Source organism: Schistocerca nitens, chromosome 4 (assembly GCF_023898315.1).
Source record: "Schistocerca nitens isolate TAMUIC-IGC-003100 chromosome 4, iqSchNite1.1, whole genome shotgun sequence".
NCBI lineage: Eukaryota > Metazoa > Arthropoda > Insecta > Orthoptera > Acrididae > Schistocerca > Schistocerca nitens.
This window is the reverse complement of record NC_064617.1, coordinates 172,978,405-173,000,907: the sequence shown is the minus strand read 5'-3', so window position 1 is coordinate 173,000,907 and position 22,503 is coordinate 172,978,405. Positions and strand designations below refer to the sequence as shown.

The following is a 22,503-nucleotide window of genomic DNA, read 5'->3' as shown; positions in this document are numbered from 1 at the left end:
TTATATAGCCTCACTGGGCTTTTGTCACATTTACATGTTATGCTCCTAATGATGGCAACCATTTGCAGCCCAAGCAATTTTCATACTCCACAGCAATCAGAATGAAATAGAGAGAAATAGGTAGCACTATTGTGAGACCCTGTAGCCTCATCCTTCCTATTCCTTCCACCTGGAATCTTCGGAAAATGCTGCAGGATACTGAACTCACCATCTTGCCTTTAAATTTGTAATATGTTTCATATTTCAATAAATATGCTTGGAAATTAAACATATTGGATTAAAAATACGACTGTTAGATTTTAGAGATATAATGCAAATACATTTAGCTTTGGTACATGATTTGTGAACAAGTTGCAGATAGTATTTTTTTCCCCTGTATCTGAATCTTGATAACTCTTTTTGAATCTACAAATGCTATAAATAGTAGTATGCCTTCCTTCAACCTACCTTCAGTATTTAGCTGATCTTCCCCTGTATCTGCTCCTACAAGTTGTTCCATTCTTCTATAGATAATTTATGTTAGTATTTTTTAATATTGACGTTCTTCTCAAAATCCACAAGTATTTCACCTACAGGTGATTGTGCTTTAACAGCTCAATCATTTCTGTACCAACAACCTTACGGTTTTGAGGTAGTGTTGCTGGCTTATGTTCAGTAACAGGGTGTAACATTAATTCAAACATAATTTATTCAGGAAGAAAAAAGATGTTTATTCTTTCTCAAAAATATACTTGGCATACAAAAATCTCACCCTCAAAGTCTGTAGGCACTCTCTTAATTTAATTTTATTCCATTTTCATAACATGTGAGTGCACGTACACACACACACACACACACACACACACACACACACACACACACACACTGGAATGTAGTGGATTCCACACCAAGAAACAACTATCTCATTCTCATACCTCAAAGCACAAGCACAATATCTCCACGAGTTTTGCTTGAATAATTTGGAAGTAAAAGTAATTTGGGAGAAAAAATCTCGTTCTGGAATTTGGAAGTATACCAGTTCTTCATCTTTATGAATACTATAGAGCTCCTAAACATGCTTTTCCCCCTTGCTCAGTGGAATCGCATACTACTGAAAGTTGTTAACAACCACTGAAAATAATCTGGATTATTTTTATTATTTTTTAGACACATATAACATGAAACTGACCATATCCAAAAAATACATCTTTCTGTTAAGTTGGATTATAGGAAGAAGTTTTTTTTGTTACATGATGAATATTTCTGTCAATACAACTGTATCAACTATCTCTAATATGATTTGTAGCTTCGAAGCTGACAACAAAGTAACTGCACAATGGATAACTTTTTACTATGTTCACACAATTTCTCTAGACCTCACAGCTTCTTCAAGCCAAACTGACTGAAATCAACACAGTTTTCACAACTGTCACACGAAAAACATATTCTGTTCACACGAAAGACGTATTCTGTTCTAGTTCTTCTATTCTATTTCCTAAATGAAATCACTGCCAGTGTCATTTACAGTCAATATGAAAAAAAAAGCATGGGGCTCATTTGTCTTAACTGTCAGCAGCGAACTAACAACACAGTACCAACACAAATAAATATGGTTCAATATTACTTTTTCCCCCTCTAAGGGACACAGAAATCTCCATATAGGTTCAAATTTTTTGTTCATGTTGTGACAATGAACAAGCTTTTAGAGCAATGTTTTATTTTTAAGCAGAAGGTGATTTAAGTGGAAATCACAAATTGGTAATTTATAGTTTCTGGCTTTATTTCATAAAGACCTTATTTGGAATGTCTGACAAAGGCTAAGTATCCATTCATTCAAACTACAATCATGGTCAAAATATGAGACCTTTCTTCACGTAAAATTGTGCACAATGGAATTAAAAGAAAAGGTTCTTTTGAAGAAATAAGAATTTTAAATTTTCTCAGTACTGAAAAACTACTATAATTTTCTTCAACAGCCTGTTTTTATGACACATTGACACATATTTACATAACAAGATATTTAGCAAAAATTGTTTTTGTTAATTTGTAGAACTGAGATTTTATTACATCTAACTTACTGAGAACATATAAAAACATCTTCAGACACATACTGTGAGCATGAAATAGCATAAAATCTTCACAGTCATTAATTACTATGCTGACAAGTGACAGGCTTCATCAGCAATGGACGGATTATAAAACTGCATTAATACTGCACAGCTAAAAATAATGATAAAATTTTCTTCTATACTAAATAACTAAAGAACTTATAAAAATAAAGTGTCATTTGAGAAAATAGCTGCCTGATACAGGTTCAAATCTAAATTGGTTGGTAACAGCCATTTTTTGAGTTAAAAAAAGAGAGAAGGATAGATCATTCTCATGCCTTTAAACCAAAGGCTATAATTTCAGATCAAAACAAATTTTGTATTCATTATTGAATATTAAACTATCATGAACATTATAACACTCTAACCATCTTCCCCTCAAATCAATATTTAATTAGGTAATGCTTTTGATCCCATAGGTACAAGAGGGAAGATTGTAGAGCCAGTATCCACAATAAAATGTAAATGCAATATAAAAATTGTAACTAAATAAATATTTCTATGGATAAAAGCATCACATTATTTAATCATAAAAACCAACACTAAAAATATATCAACATGTACGTAAATAGTGGACAATGGACAGGAGTACTCTAAATTATCTCTACGGAGGGAATTAATGGTATCAGTTCTCACCCATCAAACTGTTATTCGGATTGAATACTTAAGAAGGAAACAGGAATGTAACAGTAATCTTGTGTGATGTTGAAATGAAGTTCTTAAATCTGAAATGGGTGAACAAACAGTCCTCAAATATTCACAGCTATAAAAGCACTTTTCTTCAGTTGTATGTGTTCAATTACAACAGACATATCATAATATGATACACATTAGATTACATTACACTAATTGATTTTCTTTAAAGCTCTCTTTTACATGTACATGTACCACATACTCCATAGCAATACCATGTGCCACACACTCCATAGCAATAACAATTCAGGCATCCAATAAAAGCCTGAGAACAAGTAGCCCTGAGCAGTTAAGTTTAATCAATTTTTGATGACAATGGTTTACAGTTGACACATATACTTTTATAGGAAAACAGTTTCCTACAACTATTTTACATGTCCAATGAATGGCTAGCAGATTGGTATACAGATATCTCTGTAATTAGCACCTAGCACAAGTGTATGTTTGAAAAGCCACAGGTTTGTCAATGTGGATGATTTTCAGTTCTTATATAACATGATGTTCACCGTATATGGAAAGAAGTAATATTTATATTCCAGTGAGTAATGCATTTGTTACAGAGTAGTCAGTGTCAAGGCTGATGGCCTTCATAAGAAAAAATGTTTTCACACACCCCGTCCAATTTATATTGGTGTAACTTCCACAGATACTGCTTTATATAGACACAACGGATCAAAACAAAAATAATCTTATGAAATTATGAAAAGGTTGATGTTTTGGCGAAGATGTACAATATAAAATATAAAAAATAACAAGCCCAGTGAGTGTCTCAAGGGGAATCCAAAATAGATGTAATCCCTGCTGGAAAGACAGTATATGAATGCCTTCCGAGTCCATTATAAACAATCCCAATGCTGTGAAAATTCCACTGAAAAGAATTGTTTTGGAGAAATGATGTACTCAGTGGAATATCTCCCTCTCTCATGGAGGTTTTACACAAGAGTAAGGAAAGAAATTGTAGACAAATAATAAAAAAGTAATAGGTAAGATCTGTGACTGGGCTACTGGCCTGACTGTAGGTACATTACAGACTTTCTTCTCCCTGACACTAGGAGGGGGAGGATGACAGGCTCACTGCCACAGCTGCCTTTTAATTCCTAGGAAAGATCAGCAGTACTTATCTGATAGCAAGCTCGAGTGGACGTGGGCTCATCCTGTAGGTACCAGAAAGAGGGAAAATCCCTGCCCCTATCTGGGATTGCACCCACTAGATCACCAAAGCCACTAGAATAGGTCATATAGGTCATTTTTTCATTTTGTGGCAAAGATTTCATTTCATTGGATGCCTCAACTGAGTAATTGCCATGCCAGGCACTAGCAGCAAAAAATTTGCTCTTCACAATTATAATCGAGCCAGAAGTAAAGCAAATATTGCTGATAAGAATGACAGATACGCTGTTGCTGCTCCTGCCTGACAGTCAACAATTCTTCGGGCACGAAGGAAGTCGTCTCCCAAGTAATCACCGTAATTACGTTGCGAAGGTGGCACAACTTGTAATAATTGTGCTGCATCTTGAAATATGAGATCACTGTATGGAGGTGGTGACTGGAACATACTAAAACTGCAATGCAGAAAAGAAACGACTATAAAATACACAATATAATTTACTGTTTTTACTGTTACAGCAATACACAATGTCATAATTTTCAAACACATTTTTAGGTCTATCTCAATAATACCAAGCTTGCAATCAAGTTAATGTTATCATTTTCCACGCATGTTGACAGATTCCCTAGATGTCTTCCCTGGGTGTGTTGAATGTGGATATTGGTTGCTTCCTGTTTTAACTCTAACCACAGCTGTGTAGCAGTTTAAACAGCAAGCAACCAAGATTTATGTTCGACCTGCCAAGGAAAACTCGTGCACCACAAACTTGGAAATTTGAAGATTATAATTTTTTTCAAGAAATACAGGAAGATCACACTGTGAAGCCTTTACATTGTCTCTAATATACATAAAATTATGCTTCAATGGCTGCATGTGCTGACTACTTTTCTGAGTAAAGTTAGCTGTAGGAGCCCCTCTCTCTCAGGAAGACTAAATCTAGACCTTTGTCTTAATTCCTATAGATAACATTTAAAGTAAAAAAAGTTGATAAGCACAGGGGTCAACAAAAAGAAATGACAGGTTTCAGAAGATGGTGGTTTCAGGCTTTATCTAAAGATATTTTCCATATGGCAATGGACAAAGACAAAATTGTCATACAGACTGCCAATATCTAGCGATGAATCAGCATTTACATATGAGACAAAGCTCAATTGCTTATCCTATTTCACAACAATTTTCTTTGCTGAAGTTTTATTTGATAGCATAGATTTTGCATTTAAAAGGGAAGCGAGGAATTAAAAATGAAAAGCTTGAAATCGAAATGGGGAAAATAAAAAAATACTGTTCTCAGAAACACAAAAGAATCACCCCTGAACCTGAACATTATTTTTGCTTTAACTACATTTACAAAATAATATTGAAACTTATTTTCTAAATTAAAGACATATACCATGTTTGGACACTACATTTTCAGTCTCAGAATGCTGCCATGGAAGTAATACTTAAATTAACCCTTCTGCACCTCCCAGAATGATAGAAAATCATGTGGTTTATAAAATGGGTAGAGAGAAATCTACATATCAAGCAGCAGCAGATGGAAACATGTTAAGGGGACATAAAACTGTAAACTTTCAAAACGAGTATCCTTCTAGGTAGAATTTCTTGTCCTTCAGCTTTCCAAGTTTTCTTTCTTCCAACCTTTGCATCTCCCACTATCCTTCTGGCAGGAGAAGAAAAGGCTGTAATAAGAGAGTCTGGGAAAGCTTAAAGAAATAGGAAGAATCACCTGTGGAATGGGTCAGGAGAGACTTACTAGACTCTGTCAATAATGTAAACATTTTAGTCTCACTGCTTTCACACACAATTTGTGTGCTATGGACATCGAACTGCTAGTACTCAGATCGGTATGCAAAATACCCTTATTACAATTATGAGTTTGCATTGCAAACATCTTGTGCATCTGTAAGCAAACAGAAGTATTAACAACAGTGTCACATAATGCAGTATAGTTAGCCCCTATGCTTGTGTAAAGCTGCCTAAATGCCATATTCATAATGGCTAATGTGCTACCTGACCTTCCACTTGTTGCAAACTGAATGTTTGAAAAAACACAAAATGGGACGACTGCTTTCACAACCGTTCTTAGTTGCTAAAACAAAGCAAGGAACTTATTATCTTCTTCTTATCCAAATTTAACACATTTGATAAATTGAGCTCAACTCAAAGATGGCCTTTCAGTTACAAAGACATTCTATGGGATAATGTTCACTTGTACACAGACAAAGTAGCTCTGTGGTGACAATTCTTTATTTTTATGTGTGATTATAGATCATTTCAATGGGTATGAAAATAACTAAATAATCTCTCCATATTAACCTTTTACAGTGCTCTTTAATACCTCTATGTTATTGCACACAACAGAAAGGCAACAGACCTCTAATTGTTGTCATATTTCTCAAAGATTTGATGTAATAAACAAAAACTGAATAAAAATGCTATACTTACGTGAATTCATCTGGGTCCTTGCGACCATAGAATTGCTGGGCATATATGAACAAGTTGATGAAGGCATTAATTTCTGTTTCATTGTAAGCATCTCTGCCTCTTGCTACAATTGCATTAGCTTTCACTTTTCCCAAGTTGCACCGCTCATATTCATGCATACTTGCTCGGGTACCTAAAGCAAAAAAATATGACCGATGTGTACCCTACATTATGCACTGGCTGCCAGTTGTACCACAGTGTTATACAGAGAATGAGATAAAAAAATACTTATATGTAAAAGGTTAAATTGATTTCACATGTTACTCCACAATATATCAATTATAAATCACCACCAAGGAAATGTGTATAAATGCCTTTAGCATCTTGCAACATTTTAGAAATAGAGGGAAAGCAGAAAAAGTCTTCCTCCCTTCTCTCTCTGACATTCTAACCAACATTTTTGCAAAGCGAGTTGGACTTGGAATAGCACTGTATTTGATGTTCTGCATCTGCTGGTTAGATTGTTTCTACCTCAATTTATTTTTAGTGCCTTTGTCGAACTAGAAAAATTTTTTTTATGGTGAATAATGTTGTACAGCATTATGGATGAAACGCTGAATGCTGTGGTAATGAGTGGAGAGCAAAAGTCCTTGAATAAAGGAAGGAACTTTAAAGTTCATATTTGTGAGTGGAAGGACAATAAATATGAGGCACTGTGGATTAGGAGATGCCTCTATATATCCAGGAACAATGGTCCTGTTTCTGGAAAATTGCCACCTGATGTGATTGGAACAACATTGTAACTGTTACTCGCAATGAAAAAAGGTTTTCATAATTCATGTAGCAAGATAGACGTACGAGGTGTGAGACAAAAGTAATGAGACTGACAACACTCCAAGCAATCTAGCAACACTATGTTGCCCCACTTGTGTAGACTGGTGTTTTCATCCCCTCCAGATGTTCAGTCCGAGTTTCAGCTCCATATAACCATCATGTGAGTTTTGGGAGTGCCATCAGGGAAGTCATGTTTTTGTTGTGGGCCATGAAAATGAAACAGCGAAATTTAGAGCAATGCTATGCAATCAAGTTTTGTGTTAAACTTGGGGCATATGCAACTGTGACTTTGAAATGGGCCTGTGGGAAACGTTCCGTATCACAAGTACATGTTTTTCGCTGGCACAAATTGTTTTTGGAAGGCTGAGAACATGCTGAAGCTGAACCTTGCTCAGGGCGACCTTCAATTTCACAAACAGAAGAAAATGTTGAATGTGTACATGCTCTTGTGAGATCAGACAATGTTTAACAATAAGGATGATGAGTGACCTGTTAAAACTTAAACCCTCCAAATACATCAAACTTTGACCAAAGATTTGCATGTGCGAAAGGTCTATGCCAAAATGGTGCTGCAAAAGCAGGAGCAGGTCAATCAAAGAAACATGTTCATTGATCTTCTTGAGAGGAATAGCAATGACCATTAATGGTTCAATAGTTTGATCACAGGCAATGAATCATGGATTTTTTAGTACAATCATAAGAAAGCGGCAATGTGAGGAGTGGCACACTGAGGCACATCTCCGACCGAAAAAAGCTCGAATGAGCAGACCAAAGATCAAAACAATGCTGATTTGCTTTTTTGACAGTAGGGGTATCATGCATAAAGATTTTGTTTCTCCAGGACAAACTGCCAAGTCTCTGTTGGTCCATCATGGCCAGGGGACATCAGCGGGTAAGTAATTGTCGATGAGAATAAAACTCACAAGAGGGGATCTGAGGGATCTTAGCACACTACGGCGAGGGTTGCACAGAGGCTCATCCAAAATAATGTAGTCTAGCTGGCTACAAATTTCACCTGATGATAATACTATGCTAAGGGAAAGAAAAATGCATAATATACTACAACTGTGGCTATGTCAAAGTGTTGCACAGAAGCTGGGAGGTACTCAGAAAATAAATCCATCACTAGTTATTTTTAGTTTTCCTGTGTTGTGTGATAATCTTATTGCCAATCAAAAGCAGCAGGACGAAAGCGGCCATGAATGACATTCACTCCAAAAGTTGCGGCCCCACATCAAACCTATGTTCCCATCATCACATTTCAATTTTTCCTTTGATCTTCCAACTTATGAAGGTGTCCAAGGACTTTTGACTCACCCTGTATATGTAACTGCCTCCTAAAATCATGTTTCAGTTTTCTGCTATTATCAGGAAAGTACAAGCAATATTACATGGTATCCATCATGAATACTTATTTAGCTGCAAAAATATATTTTCCTCCTACCAACTATTACAAAATGAACATGCATTGCGCACAGTTTCTTCCTATTTAAATGTCATATGAACTACGGAAATTTGTTGTGGATTATTATACAAGAGGTAGTCATAAAATAATCTCAATGATTTTTGCCCATAGGCATTGATACTCGCAAGATATAAATCATAGGAACTCAAAGACATTTGAGGATGGTTTAATTTCACATGTGAAGTCGGATAACGAATGACAAAAGGAATATTTCCTTGTGTGATATAATTACAAATTAAGAACTTTCTGATTTTTTGTTTCCTTTACCTGTACTGTGAAATATTGCTTCTTGCCAAATTTCATGTTTCTATGTCGTTGGGAAGTACCCTATAGGCTTTAATGAGGGAGTCTGCGAGTATCAAGAAATGTAACAAATGGCCATATCTTTTGATTACATTGATGCAGATGCTTAACTTTTTTACATCACCAAAGGACCACAGACTTCAGTATGTGGCATACATTTCAGCTCGATATATTCAACCGTTCCTGACAGAAAGGGGTCTTAACTGGTGGACAGAAAGACTGTCTGATAACAAATGACAAAAAAATTGCTTTCTTGAGGTAAAATTAAAAATTAACATTTTCAGATCTTTTCCTTTGGTTTTAGTGTGAAACCTTGCTTCTTTGCTAGTTTCATGATTCCACGTCAACAGGAAGTACCCTAAAGGTTTTGATGAGTGAGTTTGCGACTGCCAAAATATGTGACAAAAATTATTGCACTGACTTAGACACTTAGCTTTTTTAAACCACCAAAGACCACAGACCTAGTAATGTGACATAAATTTCAGCTTGATATGTCTACCCACTCCTGATGAAAAGGGTTTTTAACAGACAGTCAGTCAGTCAATCAGACAAACAACAAAGTGATCCTATATGGATGCCATTTTCACTGTTTGAGGGTCAGGACCCTTAACATTAAGTTATGTGATTAATTATTTGTTTGTCTGCAGGTATATGTCTGCAAGCGTGGTAGAGGTGGCTAAAGAAGTCATCTCAACTGACTTGAGAAAGCAGCAATATTTACACTGCTATCAGAAATTACTTACTACACAATACTTCCTGTGCTCAATAGATTGTGTCATTTTTTTTTTTTTGGGATGCCTCTAAGAGTCATGCAATGTGCTGTGCACAGGGATTTTAACGTGTATCAGGACTGCAAACAAACAAATATTAAATTATGTAACTTTTTTGAGGTGATAATTAAAACTCATATATGAGATTAATGTGTGTTCTGTGGAGTTCAACGTTCCATCAAATCCATACAGTGTAAAGTAAAAATTCTGACACTGAATTACAAGATTATGGAAAAACAGTGCAAGAAGAGACAATCGCCCACCCCACAGAAGAAGTGGTGAAAGACTGGCGCAGGCTTTCCCCACACTATATTTTGTATTCCGCTTAAGATATTTTTTACAGTTTTAAGTTCATGTATTTTAAGAAAACAAACTTACACAGGTGAGTGAAAAAATTGAGTGTTGGCTTCAAAGTATAATGAGTATAAAGACAAAGGACAATAGGAAAGTTTGCAATAAATTATAAATTATTAAACCATTTAATATTATTTTCCATGACAGCTCAACATTGTTTCCCATTTTTATCAGCTTACTATTTAATATTAGGAACACTACTACAAATCAAAACAGTCAAAGGTGCTAGTGATGGTGGTATTAGTAGTATTAGTAGTAGTAGCAGTAGTAATGGTGGTGGTTGTGTTCAGTCCAAGGACTGGTTTGATACAGCTCTCCATAGTAGTTTATTTTGTGTAAGCCTTTTCATCTCTGAATAACCACCAACTGCAGCCCATATAAACTTGAACATGCCAATCGTAGTTATACCTTCATCTCCTCCATTCAGTCACTTTGTGTCATACATGTCTTCTCTTTCCAACTCAATTCACTATCTCTTCATTAATTATCCAATCCACTCATCTAACCTTCAGTATTTTTCTCTAGCACTACATTTCAACAGCTTTTATTCTTTTCTTGTCTGCATGTTTATAATCCACAGGTTGCTTCCACATAATGCTACACTCCAGAAAAAGACTTCCTAAATCTTATTTTTCCATTAGATGTTAAAATATTTGTCTTTTTCAGAAATAATTTTCTTGCAATAGTCAGTTTGCATTTTATATCTTCTCTGCTTCGGTCATCATTAGTTACTTCAGTCCAAATAGCAAAACTCCTCTACTATTCTATTAGTTTCTCATTTCCTTACCTAGTTTCCTACGCATTGCCTGATTTATTCAACTACGCTCAATTCTCTTTACTTTCCTTTATTTTACTTTATATGTTTCATATATAGATATTAATCTGCTTTTATATTTTTGAGACCCTGAACTGTGTACACAAAAATTAAGAATCACACAGGAAGAGAGACTTTTCAAGAATAGTTCCTACCATCTGGACACAGGAGTTCAAAATCATCAGTGAGAGTATTGCGAGCCCACCATTCTCTGCGCTTGCCATCAGTGTTTTCCATTACAGTTGTGTGTTTCACAAAGGCAACATCTCCACCCCCTTCAACCAAGCAGCGGAAAGCTCCTGTAATTAAGACAGAGACCTGCTGTTCAAATTTTCATATCATTCTGTAAAACATATTACATCATCTGATACAAACACAATACAATGACAACAATAAATTTTAACAAGAAAATTGAGACATTTGTGATACCATGATAAAACCATAATTGTAGGCATTCATTTTTTTCTGGTTATAACATGTAATTTTACATGCTACGGCAATGTCAACGAAGTACAAATTACAGCATTATTTGTGCACACAAATGTTTTCTATGCTAGTCTACAATTAATTCATGTAGCAGGGCAATAATTCACCTCAGAGTGGACAGTTGGTTTTACATGCACTTTACAACTGCACTTATTTCTAGCACGTGATTTCTTACACTGTTATTCATGTTAAATCCAAGTTACACAAACATTTGTGGATATGCCACTGCTTTTTAACAATATTTCCAGGCAACTTCTTAAGATCAGTTGGTACAGCTCTGCTGTAATCACTGCACAGCTTTCTTTATTGGTATGATTACCAACCACCTGTCCACCATGATGAACGGCCACCACCAAACTGGTCAAAAGGAAAATGAGCCACCATGTGACATAACACGTCGCCAAACATAACATGCTTGATATTAATGGCTGCTTCACAACCTGGACCATCTCTGAACTGCTCATACAGGACTTATCCTTACAGCACATTCTACACTCCCAAAACCACCCAGGCCTCCACCTATGATAAACTAGTGTCATTACGCCCTCCACCCAACAATTTCTGCTCCTCTGTCCTATAACCTCCTTCCAGTTCATGTCCCCTCACCCTCAATGTGTGCTGCTCCCTGCCAAGGCACCCACCAGTCTTTTCTGCTCTCTGCTCCTCGCCTTTTCCACTCCCTCACCCAAGGCCTCCCAACACTGCCCCTGGCAGCCTTGTCCTGCCAAGTTCTAATCCCTGCATGCTTCACTAGACAGCACTTTTCTCTCCCCCCACCTGCACTATGTTATCCCTCCACCTTTGCTGCTCAACTCCTGATCGCCACTTTCGTTCATCATGTGTGTGTGAGGTGTGCCTACTTGTGTGAATGAGAAGAAGGCTGTGGCACGTAACAGTCTTTTTGTTGTACCTGTGTCATCTTTACAGTGGGTAGCAATCTATCCTTTTCATAACTGTTGATATTCCAGCCTGGACTTTCCACTGTTTGATTTAGTCTGATATCTTAGCTTGACAAAGGACTCAATTTCTTTTTGTTATTCATCACAGTTACTCTGCTAAATCAAATTAAGTAAAGTATTGCACAAAATATTATAGAGCTTGCACAGGTAAAAATGCATTGCCTAAACTTCATGTATGGTTGATTTTAGTACGTACAAGGTGCTAACCAAAATTTTCAAGACTCGTGCTGCCATCTGTTGAAAAACCTTACCCTTCGACTAATGGTCACCATCACCCTCGAAGTAGTTCCCATCCGCACGTACACACCGGTCCCAGTGCTTCTGCCACTAGTCAAACATTTTCTGGAAGTCCTGTTCTTTGAGAGTGTTTATAACCACCAGCGATCCTTCCTGAATCCTCTCTAGAGTGTCGAACCCACAAAGGCCTTTCAACTTTGGGAACAGCGCGAAGTCGCAAGGTGTCAAATCTGGCGAGTACGGTGGGTGGGGTACAACCGCTATGTTGTTTCTTGCCAAAAAGGTCCTGGTGAGCAAGGACATGCGACAGATCGCATTGTCGTGATGCAGCAGCCCTTGACACCAAAGTTTGGGCCATCGGCGCCACACCTTTTCATGCAGCCATCGCAAAACATCACAGTAGTACGTAGAATCCACTGTTTGGTTGGGTGGGACTAATTCTTTGTGCACAATTCCCTCGGTATCAAAGAAAATGATGATCATGCTCTTCACTTTGCTCTTCACCTGTCTTGCTTTTTTGGGTCTTCGAAACCCTGGGCTCTTCCACTGTGATGATTGTTGCTTTGTCTCTGGAACATAACCGTAAATCCAGCTCTCATCGCCAGTGATATTCCCGATATTCGCACAGAATTTGATACACATGCGCTGTTCTGTTCGCAGATCCATCGTAAAATTGCCACACCACACACAGAGTAGTACTGTGTACACACAACATGTCCCAGCTGAACGCCACTCAGCACACTGACTCATCAGATATGCAGCTCTCGCCACCTAGCAGTGCAAAGATCTACTACTCCTACTTTCCAGATGGCAGATCCAGTCCCGAAAATTTTGGATTCCATCTCGTACATTGTTGTGTATGAAATGTAGATAAGGAATGGAAATTTTATTTCAAATTGAGTGCAGAACAATATCGCATTTTGTTATAGAATTACTGTTTTTACATTCGGTGGACGGTTGCATGTAGTGCGCCCAGTTCTGTTCAAGAGGACTTGCTGGCTGCTATGAAATATTTAACATCTGATTTTAAGAAAACTATTCCATGAAAAGAGGAAGGAGGAAATAAGATTCTAAAACTAACTCATGATGTTGTACATGTGTCACACCCAAAGAACTAAATTTTACATGAGACACGCGATACTTCCCTTGCACATAGATAACTTTGATACCCACAAGAAAAGTAAGATTTCATTTGTATGTACTACAGTGAAATGATTATGGATGATAGTTTTCTAAACTTAATTTGTGGCATTATATCCTACTAAGACTAAAACTATCATGTATCTATCAACAGTATCAACAAGTTAAAAAATAAAGCTGATAAATATTCACAAGAGATCTTTTTTCTTTCATATAAAATTGATGTTAGGTTTACACTGAAAATTAAAAACTGGAAATAGCCAAATGGAATACAAACAAATCACAATAACATGCTGTTCAGTATTAATGAAAAGTGCCACTGAGTATTTCTCCTCAAAAGTGAACAGCAAGAAACAGACTTACCAAAATGGCCTAAGTTGATACACACAAGTGCAGCATTTTTAGCCTTATAATTTTAGTGTTGAGTCATATTACTAACAAATCAAGGTGAAGAAAGTGCCAAATGTTGAAGATGACACATTTTCAAACTTGACAAAAATGTCACATATATAGCCCCAACTTCTAGCACAGAAATATACATACCCTCTTTCCATCTGGTGCACTGGGATTCACTCTAATTACAATACAACATGCCTGTGCAAGTTGCCATAAGGTTAGTTAATGCATGGACAAAATGTGTACTGCTGTGGTTGTTAATTTGTGTGTGGAGAAGAAAAGAATCTGTGGCTTTCTGGGAATTATCATAAGATGTTTGCCGGGGTATACTACAGACATTAATATTCAGGTAAAATAGACAAAGTTTGCAAAAAATATGATTTACTATTATCAATTTTGCTCATAAATTGCGAGCATCATCAGATAATCATTGCCCTGGTGGCAACACTTTCAGGAGTGGTTTTAACCCCTATGTTTTGATACCAGGGTACTGAATCTCTGATGACATTAGCATGGAACAAGCAAACCAAGTACAGTTATCTCAGTTCCCAAACAAGTGGAAATTAATTTATTTTCTCGTATTATTTCAAAGGGACAGCAAGATTAATGGAAACTGACAGTGATTGAATGCTGCAGTTGCTTGTGCCATGGGCGTACCAGCTACAGGAACATTGTACTGAGTATGCGGCGGACAGTAATGTAAGCAGTCCCACATACGAGGGCGAGTCAAATGAAAACCTTAAGCATTTTTTTAAAATATTTTTTATTGTGCAGATGTGGTACAAAGCTGTATCACTTTTCAACATAATCTCCCCCATGCTCAATGCAAGTCCTCCAACACTTACAAAGTGCATGAATTCCTTTAAAAAAAAAAAAAAAATTCTTTTGATAGGCCACGCAACCACTCGTGCACCGCGTGGCGTACCTCTTCATCAGAACGGAACTTCTTTCCTCCCATTGCGTCTTTGGGTGGTCCAAACATATGGAAATTACTTGGGGCCAGGTCTGGTGAGTATGGTGGATGAGGAAGACACTCAAAATGCAGGTCTGTGATTGTTGCAAGTGTTGTGTGGGCAGTGTGGGGCCTTGCATTGTCATTTTGCAAAAGGACGCCTGCTGACAGCAATCCACGTCGCTTTGATTTTTTAGGTGGTCTGTGTATGATGCACTGGTGACAGTGGTCCCTCTAGGCATGTAATGCTCCAAATTGACGCCTTTTTCGTCCCAAAAGAGTGTCAGCATAACCTTCCCTGCTGATGGTTCTATTTGAAACTTCTCTGGTTTTGGTGATGAGGAATGGCGCCATTCCTTGCTCACTCTCTGTTTCCAGTTGGTGGAAGTGAACTCAGGTTTCGTCCTCAGTAACAATTCTTGCAAGGAAGCCATCGCCTTCTTGTTCAAAGTGTCAAAGAAGTTCTTCACGAGCATCAACATGTCGTTCTCTCATTTCAGGAGTCAGCTGCCGTGGCACCCATCTTGCAGACACTTTGTGAAACTGGAGCGCACCATGCACAATGTGGTGTGCTAACCCATGACTAATCTGTAAACACGCCAAAATGTCATTCAGTGTCACTCGGCGGTTTTCCTTCACTATGGCTTCAACTGCTGCAATGTTCTGTGGAGCCACAACTCGTTATGCATGACCTGGACGAGGAGCATCTTCCACTGAAGTCACACCATTTGCAAACTTCCTACTCCATTAGTAGACTTGCTGCTGTGACAAACATGCATCACCGTATTGAACCTTCATTCCTCGATGAATTTCAATAGGTTTCACACCTTCACTACGCAAAAACCAAACAACAGAACGCTGTTCTTCCCTGGTGCAAGACGCAAGTGGGGCAGCCATCTTTATACTGATACTGCGATGGTATTGTGCATCTGCACTATACTGCCACCTACAGGCCATTCTGCACACTGTTTGTAGCACGCTAACCAACTTACAGGATAACGGCGCACTATTTCGATTAGTTATTACAAATTTAAGGCTTTCATTTGACTCACCCTCGTAATAGTGAACCAACTTGTGAGAGACCTGTGAATGTTTAACCTGGATATTAATTACAACAGTTGCCATGTCCGTTGCAGGCAATTCCTGTGCTTCTTAAATGCTACAGGTATATTCAAATTGTGATGGGGGAGGGGTAATGGAGGGGGGAGGGGGAGGAGGAGGGGAAGGAGGAGGAGGAAGAGGAATTGCAAGATGTTGCTGGCAGCTGGCAACTGACATTGTGCACTGGAGTGCATGAGAAATTCCAGAAAAAGATTGGAGACTCTATCTGGTACTTTTCTGCGGAGGCTTATACCTGTCTTGGCTGCCAACAGCAGATACACCACCCCTGTTCCAAAGGAAATGGTAATATTCGTCCATGAATAGTGACAAAACGAAACAAAAGTATGTCATAAACTGAATACTTGCATAAGGGCCACCTCTTGCACTACCTGCCTCCTGCAGACACATATGATTGAGTACATCAAAATTATTGATTTCTCAGATTCTAAATCACTCTCTCATAGTAGGACATTATCTGACAAGTCAAATGCCTTGAACTGCAGTTACTGAACTGGAAAAGAAATGAAGTGGAGCAGGAAGAATGTCTGATTACTCTGGCGTTGCTACGGTCGCAGGTTCGAATCCTGCCTCGGGCATGGATGTTTGTGATGTCCTTAGGTTAGTTAGGTTTAACTAGTTCTAAGTTCTAGGGGACTAATGACCTCAGCAGTTGAGTCCCATAGTGCTCAGAGCCATTTGAACCATTTGAACTCTGGCGTTGCTGAAGAACAAATCCAGAATTTAGCTGAGATACTGAACTAAGCCTAATGAACTGGCCAGATGTTAACAAATATCGTTCAGGGCCTGAAAAGCATAAAATATTACCATGTCAGAAAATGTCACTCCATGTTTGTGACAGGACTAACATGTGGGGTAGTCCTGCGACAGACATTTTCTACCCCCACAAAGATGGAAAACAAGGAAATCTACAAGGGAATATTGGTGTGTCTGAGGGATGCTGAACACAAGAAAAGGTCTGAATTGTGGAGAAACCAGACGTGGATGTTGCATCATGAGAATATGCTAGCTGGAATATTAATCCTTGCCTGCAGCTATATGGCAAAATATCAGATGGCCTTGTAAGCCGAAAACTGGTTAACACAATAAAAGTAATATTTTAGAACAAAAGCGAACTGCTGCTTTCCTTTATTGTCAAACTCCTGTTATGCCTGCCTAACCCACTTTGTTCTCTGGATCTAGCTGGTTTTTTCCTGTTGGGAACGTTGTACTGCCAGTGGTGGTGGGGGAGGAGGGTGATTACTTTGAGGAGAATCTGTATTCTTTCTACTGATGGCAGCTTTTCTGAATTGTATGGGTGGGAACTCTCCCAGTAACAAATACTTCACTCTTGTAAGCCCTCTGGCCTCAATCTTCACTGGGTCCCGTCATCCATCCAGCTCTATGAATTCCCTGCTTCCACTCCGGTCTCACGTCTTGTAATCCTGCCAGCTCACATGCATAGTTCTTTCTCCTTCTCTCCCCTCCTTTTTTTTACCTCTAGCACACCTGCCCAATGCTGCTTATAGCACCCTCCCATCCTGTCCCCATGTCCTTGTACATTCCCACAAAATCTTTCCCCACCCCTACCCTGCTATTCCTCCCAATTCTCACATCATGACTCTTCTGTACTCCCAGTACACATCCCAGTGGAGGTCGCTGCTCACTGCAGTTGGGCCTAAGTGCCAGGAGACGACAGAGGCCATATGTGCGTAAATGCCTCTCCACTCAGTGCTTCATGTGAACGTGATCTCTCGGGTTTTCTCAGTGCAGTTGATTAATAGTGTGCTTTCGAGTGTTCTGTAAGCTGTTTTTTCCATTTTATTCACAATATTTCAGTTACTGACACAGCCGTCTTCCTCAGGTGCTGCAAGTTTCACTGTTACATATGCTTGCTGCTTGGACTCCAATCAAACTATGAACTATTGTTGGTCACTTGCCACTATTTATAGCCAAATTTGATTCCCAAAGCCCACTATGCCCTATGATGCTCTTTTGTTTTTTAGAGCTTGCACTGATATTACGAGAAACGCAAATTCTCTTAGCGTTTCCACCACTGGTCGATATATTGGCCAGCAAGATTTTAATAAATTGAGTGATGGATCCCATGTCCGTGTCCTCTCCGAGGGACACCACCTTGTTGAAGCACTGTCTGTTCAGGTGGAGAGGCTTGTGTATCCATGTGAAGCTGAGGGCTATGCCAAAGGTAGAGGACCTACTGTCGGAAAGGCCTCAGACAATGGATCAGACTAAGAGTGTCCCACAACGTCTCATCTTTCCTATCCACTCCTAGTCCTGCCCAACTCCCTGACCCAAGGTGTGATGCGATCCATGCCAAGGGGTGCGTGGCACATGGGAAGACGTGTTGCAAACGGAGCCTCAGGGATACCGGGCGACTTCCCTGAGTAAGTGGCCTTACACCGTGCGGGGTATTCATCGTGTGGACCTCGCAGATCCCCAAATCTCGTGGGACCAATATGGACACGACTAAAGAAAGCAAAGAAAAACAAATTCAGGGGCAAATTGAGACCTCCCATATCCAAACATCGGGGCCAGTACTGATGGAAGGCATTCCCACTACTGAATCAGAGTCTAGACCTAAGCCAGAAGTGGGAACTGTAACTGAGAAGCTAGATCAGATTAAGATTAAAGGCTTGTCTGGGGCCCAGAGAAGGAAACTACTCAGGGAACAGAGGAAATGGGAAGGGAAAGAACGGCTTCCTAAAGACAAGTGGAGGGAATTAAAGAGACTTGAACCTAAGACCCCAGGAAGAAACTGTCTCAGGTTGAAGAGGATATGCAGACCCCCACTAGATCAAAGACAGGTAGCAAACGGATAAGGGAGGAATCAAAGCTCTCTCCTCCATGGATAAGCCAGTCCATAAAAAATGGAGGCAAGAAACAAGTAAACAGACCTATAGTACTGCAGTCTCGGTTTTTAGGATGGCACTTATCCAGGAAGGCTATTCACAGGTGGCCATCACCTTGCAGCAGGAGGAATTGGTACAGATGGCCCCCTTTGAAAAGATTGGAGGGGGGGGGGGGGGTGTGTGATGCTGGCCCTGGACCCAACTTCAGCAGGGTCTATCTAAATTGTGGTGTCCTCATTTTTGTCTGTGTGTGTGTGTGTGTGGGGGGGGGGGGGGGGGGGGGGTTTGCACATGGTTGAACGGCTCAAGGACAAGGTGCCAATGATATCCCCATGGGAAGCTGCAAAGTTGCTAGTTAAGATGGCAGCGGAGCTTCTTAAGGCCGCAAAAATATCAATATGGGTACCAAAGATCCTTAAGGAAGTCTCTCGTAAAACTCTGTTTGGAAAAATAGGGACCTAGAACCCAAACGTATCGAAAGAAGACTGAAGAGTGATCAACCAGAAGGTTGCACCAGAAGGACAAACCCTGGTAGTGGAGGTCGGAGAGAAGTCCCTAAAGGCGGTGCAGGAGGAGGACCTGAAATTGTTTTTAGGGTTCTCGCAGGTCACCGTCAGGGTTCTCAAAGATGGCAGCAAGATGGAGACTGGAGGTGCTGCAGATTAATCTGCAGCACAGTGAAGGGGCCTCTGCTGCCCTGAGCCACTGTCTGGGGAGGCAGGAAGTGGACGTGGCCCTGACACAAGAACCCTATTTATATAAAGCGGGTGTATGGGCCTCGGTGGCACTGGAGGTAAGCTAATTTATGCTAGAAATGTAATAAACACCAGAACATGCATCTATGTAAGAAATTGAATTTCTTACATGCCAATGACGGATTTCTGCTCCAGGGAATTAGCATTCATTAAAATGCAGCAATGTGAGGAAGGTATCATGAGGGAAATTGCTTTGGCCTCAGCATACCTTCCTGATGAAGTCAGCTCTCCTCCACCCTTGGAGGTGAGGAGACCGGTAGAGACTTGCCATTGGCAAGGTGACCGACTGCTGGTGGGATGCGATGCCGATGCCCACAACCTAGTGTGGGGCAGCAAGAACACCAACAGTAGAGGTATTACCTTCTTGAATTTCTTTTAGCTAACAACTTAAGAGGTCCTGAATAGGGGCAATAAACCTACATTCAGGAATAGCAGAAGGGAAGAAGTAACTGACATAACCTTTAGTTCCATGATGATGGGCAGCTTTGACGAACAACGGCATGTGGTGGTGGAGCCATCTGCATGAGACCACACGTACATTAAATTGAAGGTTGAAATAGAAATCAGACAGACCATGACCTATTGGTATCCCTAGAAAACAGACTGGGAGACATATAGGAGGGACCTTGATTTAGGCTTACCGGAAATTAAAACCACGATAAGGAATCCAGTAGAATATGAGGAAGTAGCAGAGGCTTTTACCTCTGGCATAGTGACCTCATATCAGGACAACTGCACAATCACCAAGAAGTGCACAAACAGGAGTGTGCCTTGGTGTAATAACAACTTGGAAATGCTAAGAAGTGCACAAATAGGAGTGTGCCTTGGTGGAATAACAACAGAAATGCTAAGAAAACAGGTACAGAGACTGTTTAACATTGCAAGACATAAAGGACAATGGCCTAAATACCGTGAGGACCTCTTCAACGACAATCTTGCAATCAGACAAGCAAAGAATGCATCCTGGAAGGCATTCTGCGAGGATGTGGAGAGCATGGCTGCACAAGCCACACGTCACAAGATTCTCACTAGAGTACCAACCAATCTAGGAGGTATGTTGAGGAAGGAGGTTGGGGAATATACAAAGACAGCACATGAGATGCTGGAACTGCTCCTCAAAACTTGCTTTCCTTAATATGCTCTGCCGGACAACACAGACCAGAATGTGATCCCCGGGAGACAATGGTTTTCTGGCACCCTAGCACTAGGAATCATACCCAATGTTTGGACAGCAGTGAAGGTTGTCGTCATTCCAAAGCCAGAGAGAATTTATCACACCAAGGCTTAGGGTATGTGACAAATCAGTCTGTCCTCTTCCATTCTCAAAACATTGGAAAAACTGGTTAATGTATATTTTGGGGAGAGGAGGCAAAGTAGGGCCCCTCTACATACAAACCAACGTGGCTATCAACCAGGTAAATCATGTGAGACAGCTCTCCACGAACTCATCGGGAAGGTGGAGAAAGCACTTCCCTTCCAAGAAATAGCCCTCTGAATCTTCCTGGATATCAAGGGGCCTTCAGTAACACAACCTTCAATTCCATGGTAAGAGCAGCAGAAGTGCATGACCTGGGGACCACCATATGCAGGTGGAGCAGGGCCATGCTTAGTGGAAGGACGGTAGAAGCTACCATGATGAATGAAAAGATGGTAATTAACACCACTAGAGGCTGCCCACACGGAGGAGTTTTGTCCCCTCTATTGTGGAATCTAGTGAACTCATTGAGGAATTAAATTCCAGACAATGCTTCTGCCAAGGATATGCAGATGACCTTATCATAGTAATACTTGGCAAATTTACTGACACACTAAGAAATATGGCACAAGATTTGGACATGGTGCAAAATTGGTGCATTAAAATGGATCTGAGGGTTAATCCTAAGAAGACTGTTGTGGTGCCATTTACAAAGAGACATATTCAACACTCAAGATGGAATCTAAAGCTCTTCGATGAAACTCTACCTTTGAAGGGGGTAGTGAAATATCTAGGGGTAACCTTAGACGAGAAGCTAACTTGGACCCCTCACATTAAGAGCATCTGCTCCAAGGCAAAAAGAACTCTAGTGGGTACTAGAAGGTCTTGTGGCAAAACCTGGTGCCTAAGCCCCTAGTGTGGTGGAAGAAGGTAGAACAGCGGGTTGCAGCTAAGGAGCTTGCTAAGGTGCAGAGATTGGCCTGCTTAGCCGTAACAGTTGGAATTAGCAGCACATCAACTGCTGGAATGGAAGCCATGTTGGACATGCCTCCACTACACCTTTGAGTCGAGGTGGAGGCAGCAGCTGGGGCACACAGACTTAAAACTGGCAAAAACTGGGTTTCATTCGGAGAGCTGGGGAAATGCCTGCTGACTATATAATAACCCCCAACTGCTTCGACAAGCCTTAAAATATAATAATCGAAAGCTGGGAGCAATGGGAAAAAACAACTCGACATCGTATGAGGGACATCATTTGGTTCACCGATGGGTCGAAAATAGACCAAGGCATTGGGGGCAAGGGTGTACAGGGTTCAGTCAAGACAGGAGGGCATCATCTCTCTAGGAAATCTGGACCCCGTATTCAAAGCTGAAATTACTGTAATCAGGGCATGTGTGGAGGAGAATATGCGTAGGTGCTACAAGGATCGTAGCATCTACATCTATTCAGACAGTCAGGCAGCCCTGATATCATTGGCGGCTCCTGCAACAAGATCTACAATTGTTGCAGAATGCCACAGGACTCTGGTGGAGATAGGGGGAAGCAATAGGGTAAACCTAGTG

General features: G+C 39.9%; 1 protein-coding gene across 1 annotated transcript in view; it reads right to left on the bottom strand.

The window, feature by feature from the left end:
• Positions 1-1,734: 1,734 nt before the first annotated feature.
• LOC126251426 (melanotransferrin) overlaps positions 1,735-22,503 on the bottom strand; it is a 149,031-nt gene continuing 128,262 nt past the window's right edge. The window contains exons 13-15 of the mRNA XM_049951842.1: positions 11,008-11,151; positions 6,334-6,505; positions 1,735-4,342 (exon numbers count right to left, since the gene is read on the bottom strand). Coding sequence (XP_049807799.1) covers positions 4,123-4,342; positions 6,334-6,505; positions 11,008-11,151 — 536 coding nt within the window. The 3' untranslated portion in view covers positions 1,735-4,122. The remainder of the gene's footprint in view (positions 4,343-6,333; positions 6,506-11,007; positions 11,152-22,503) is intronic.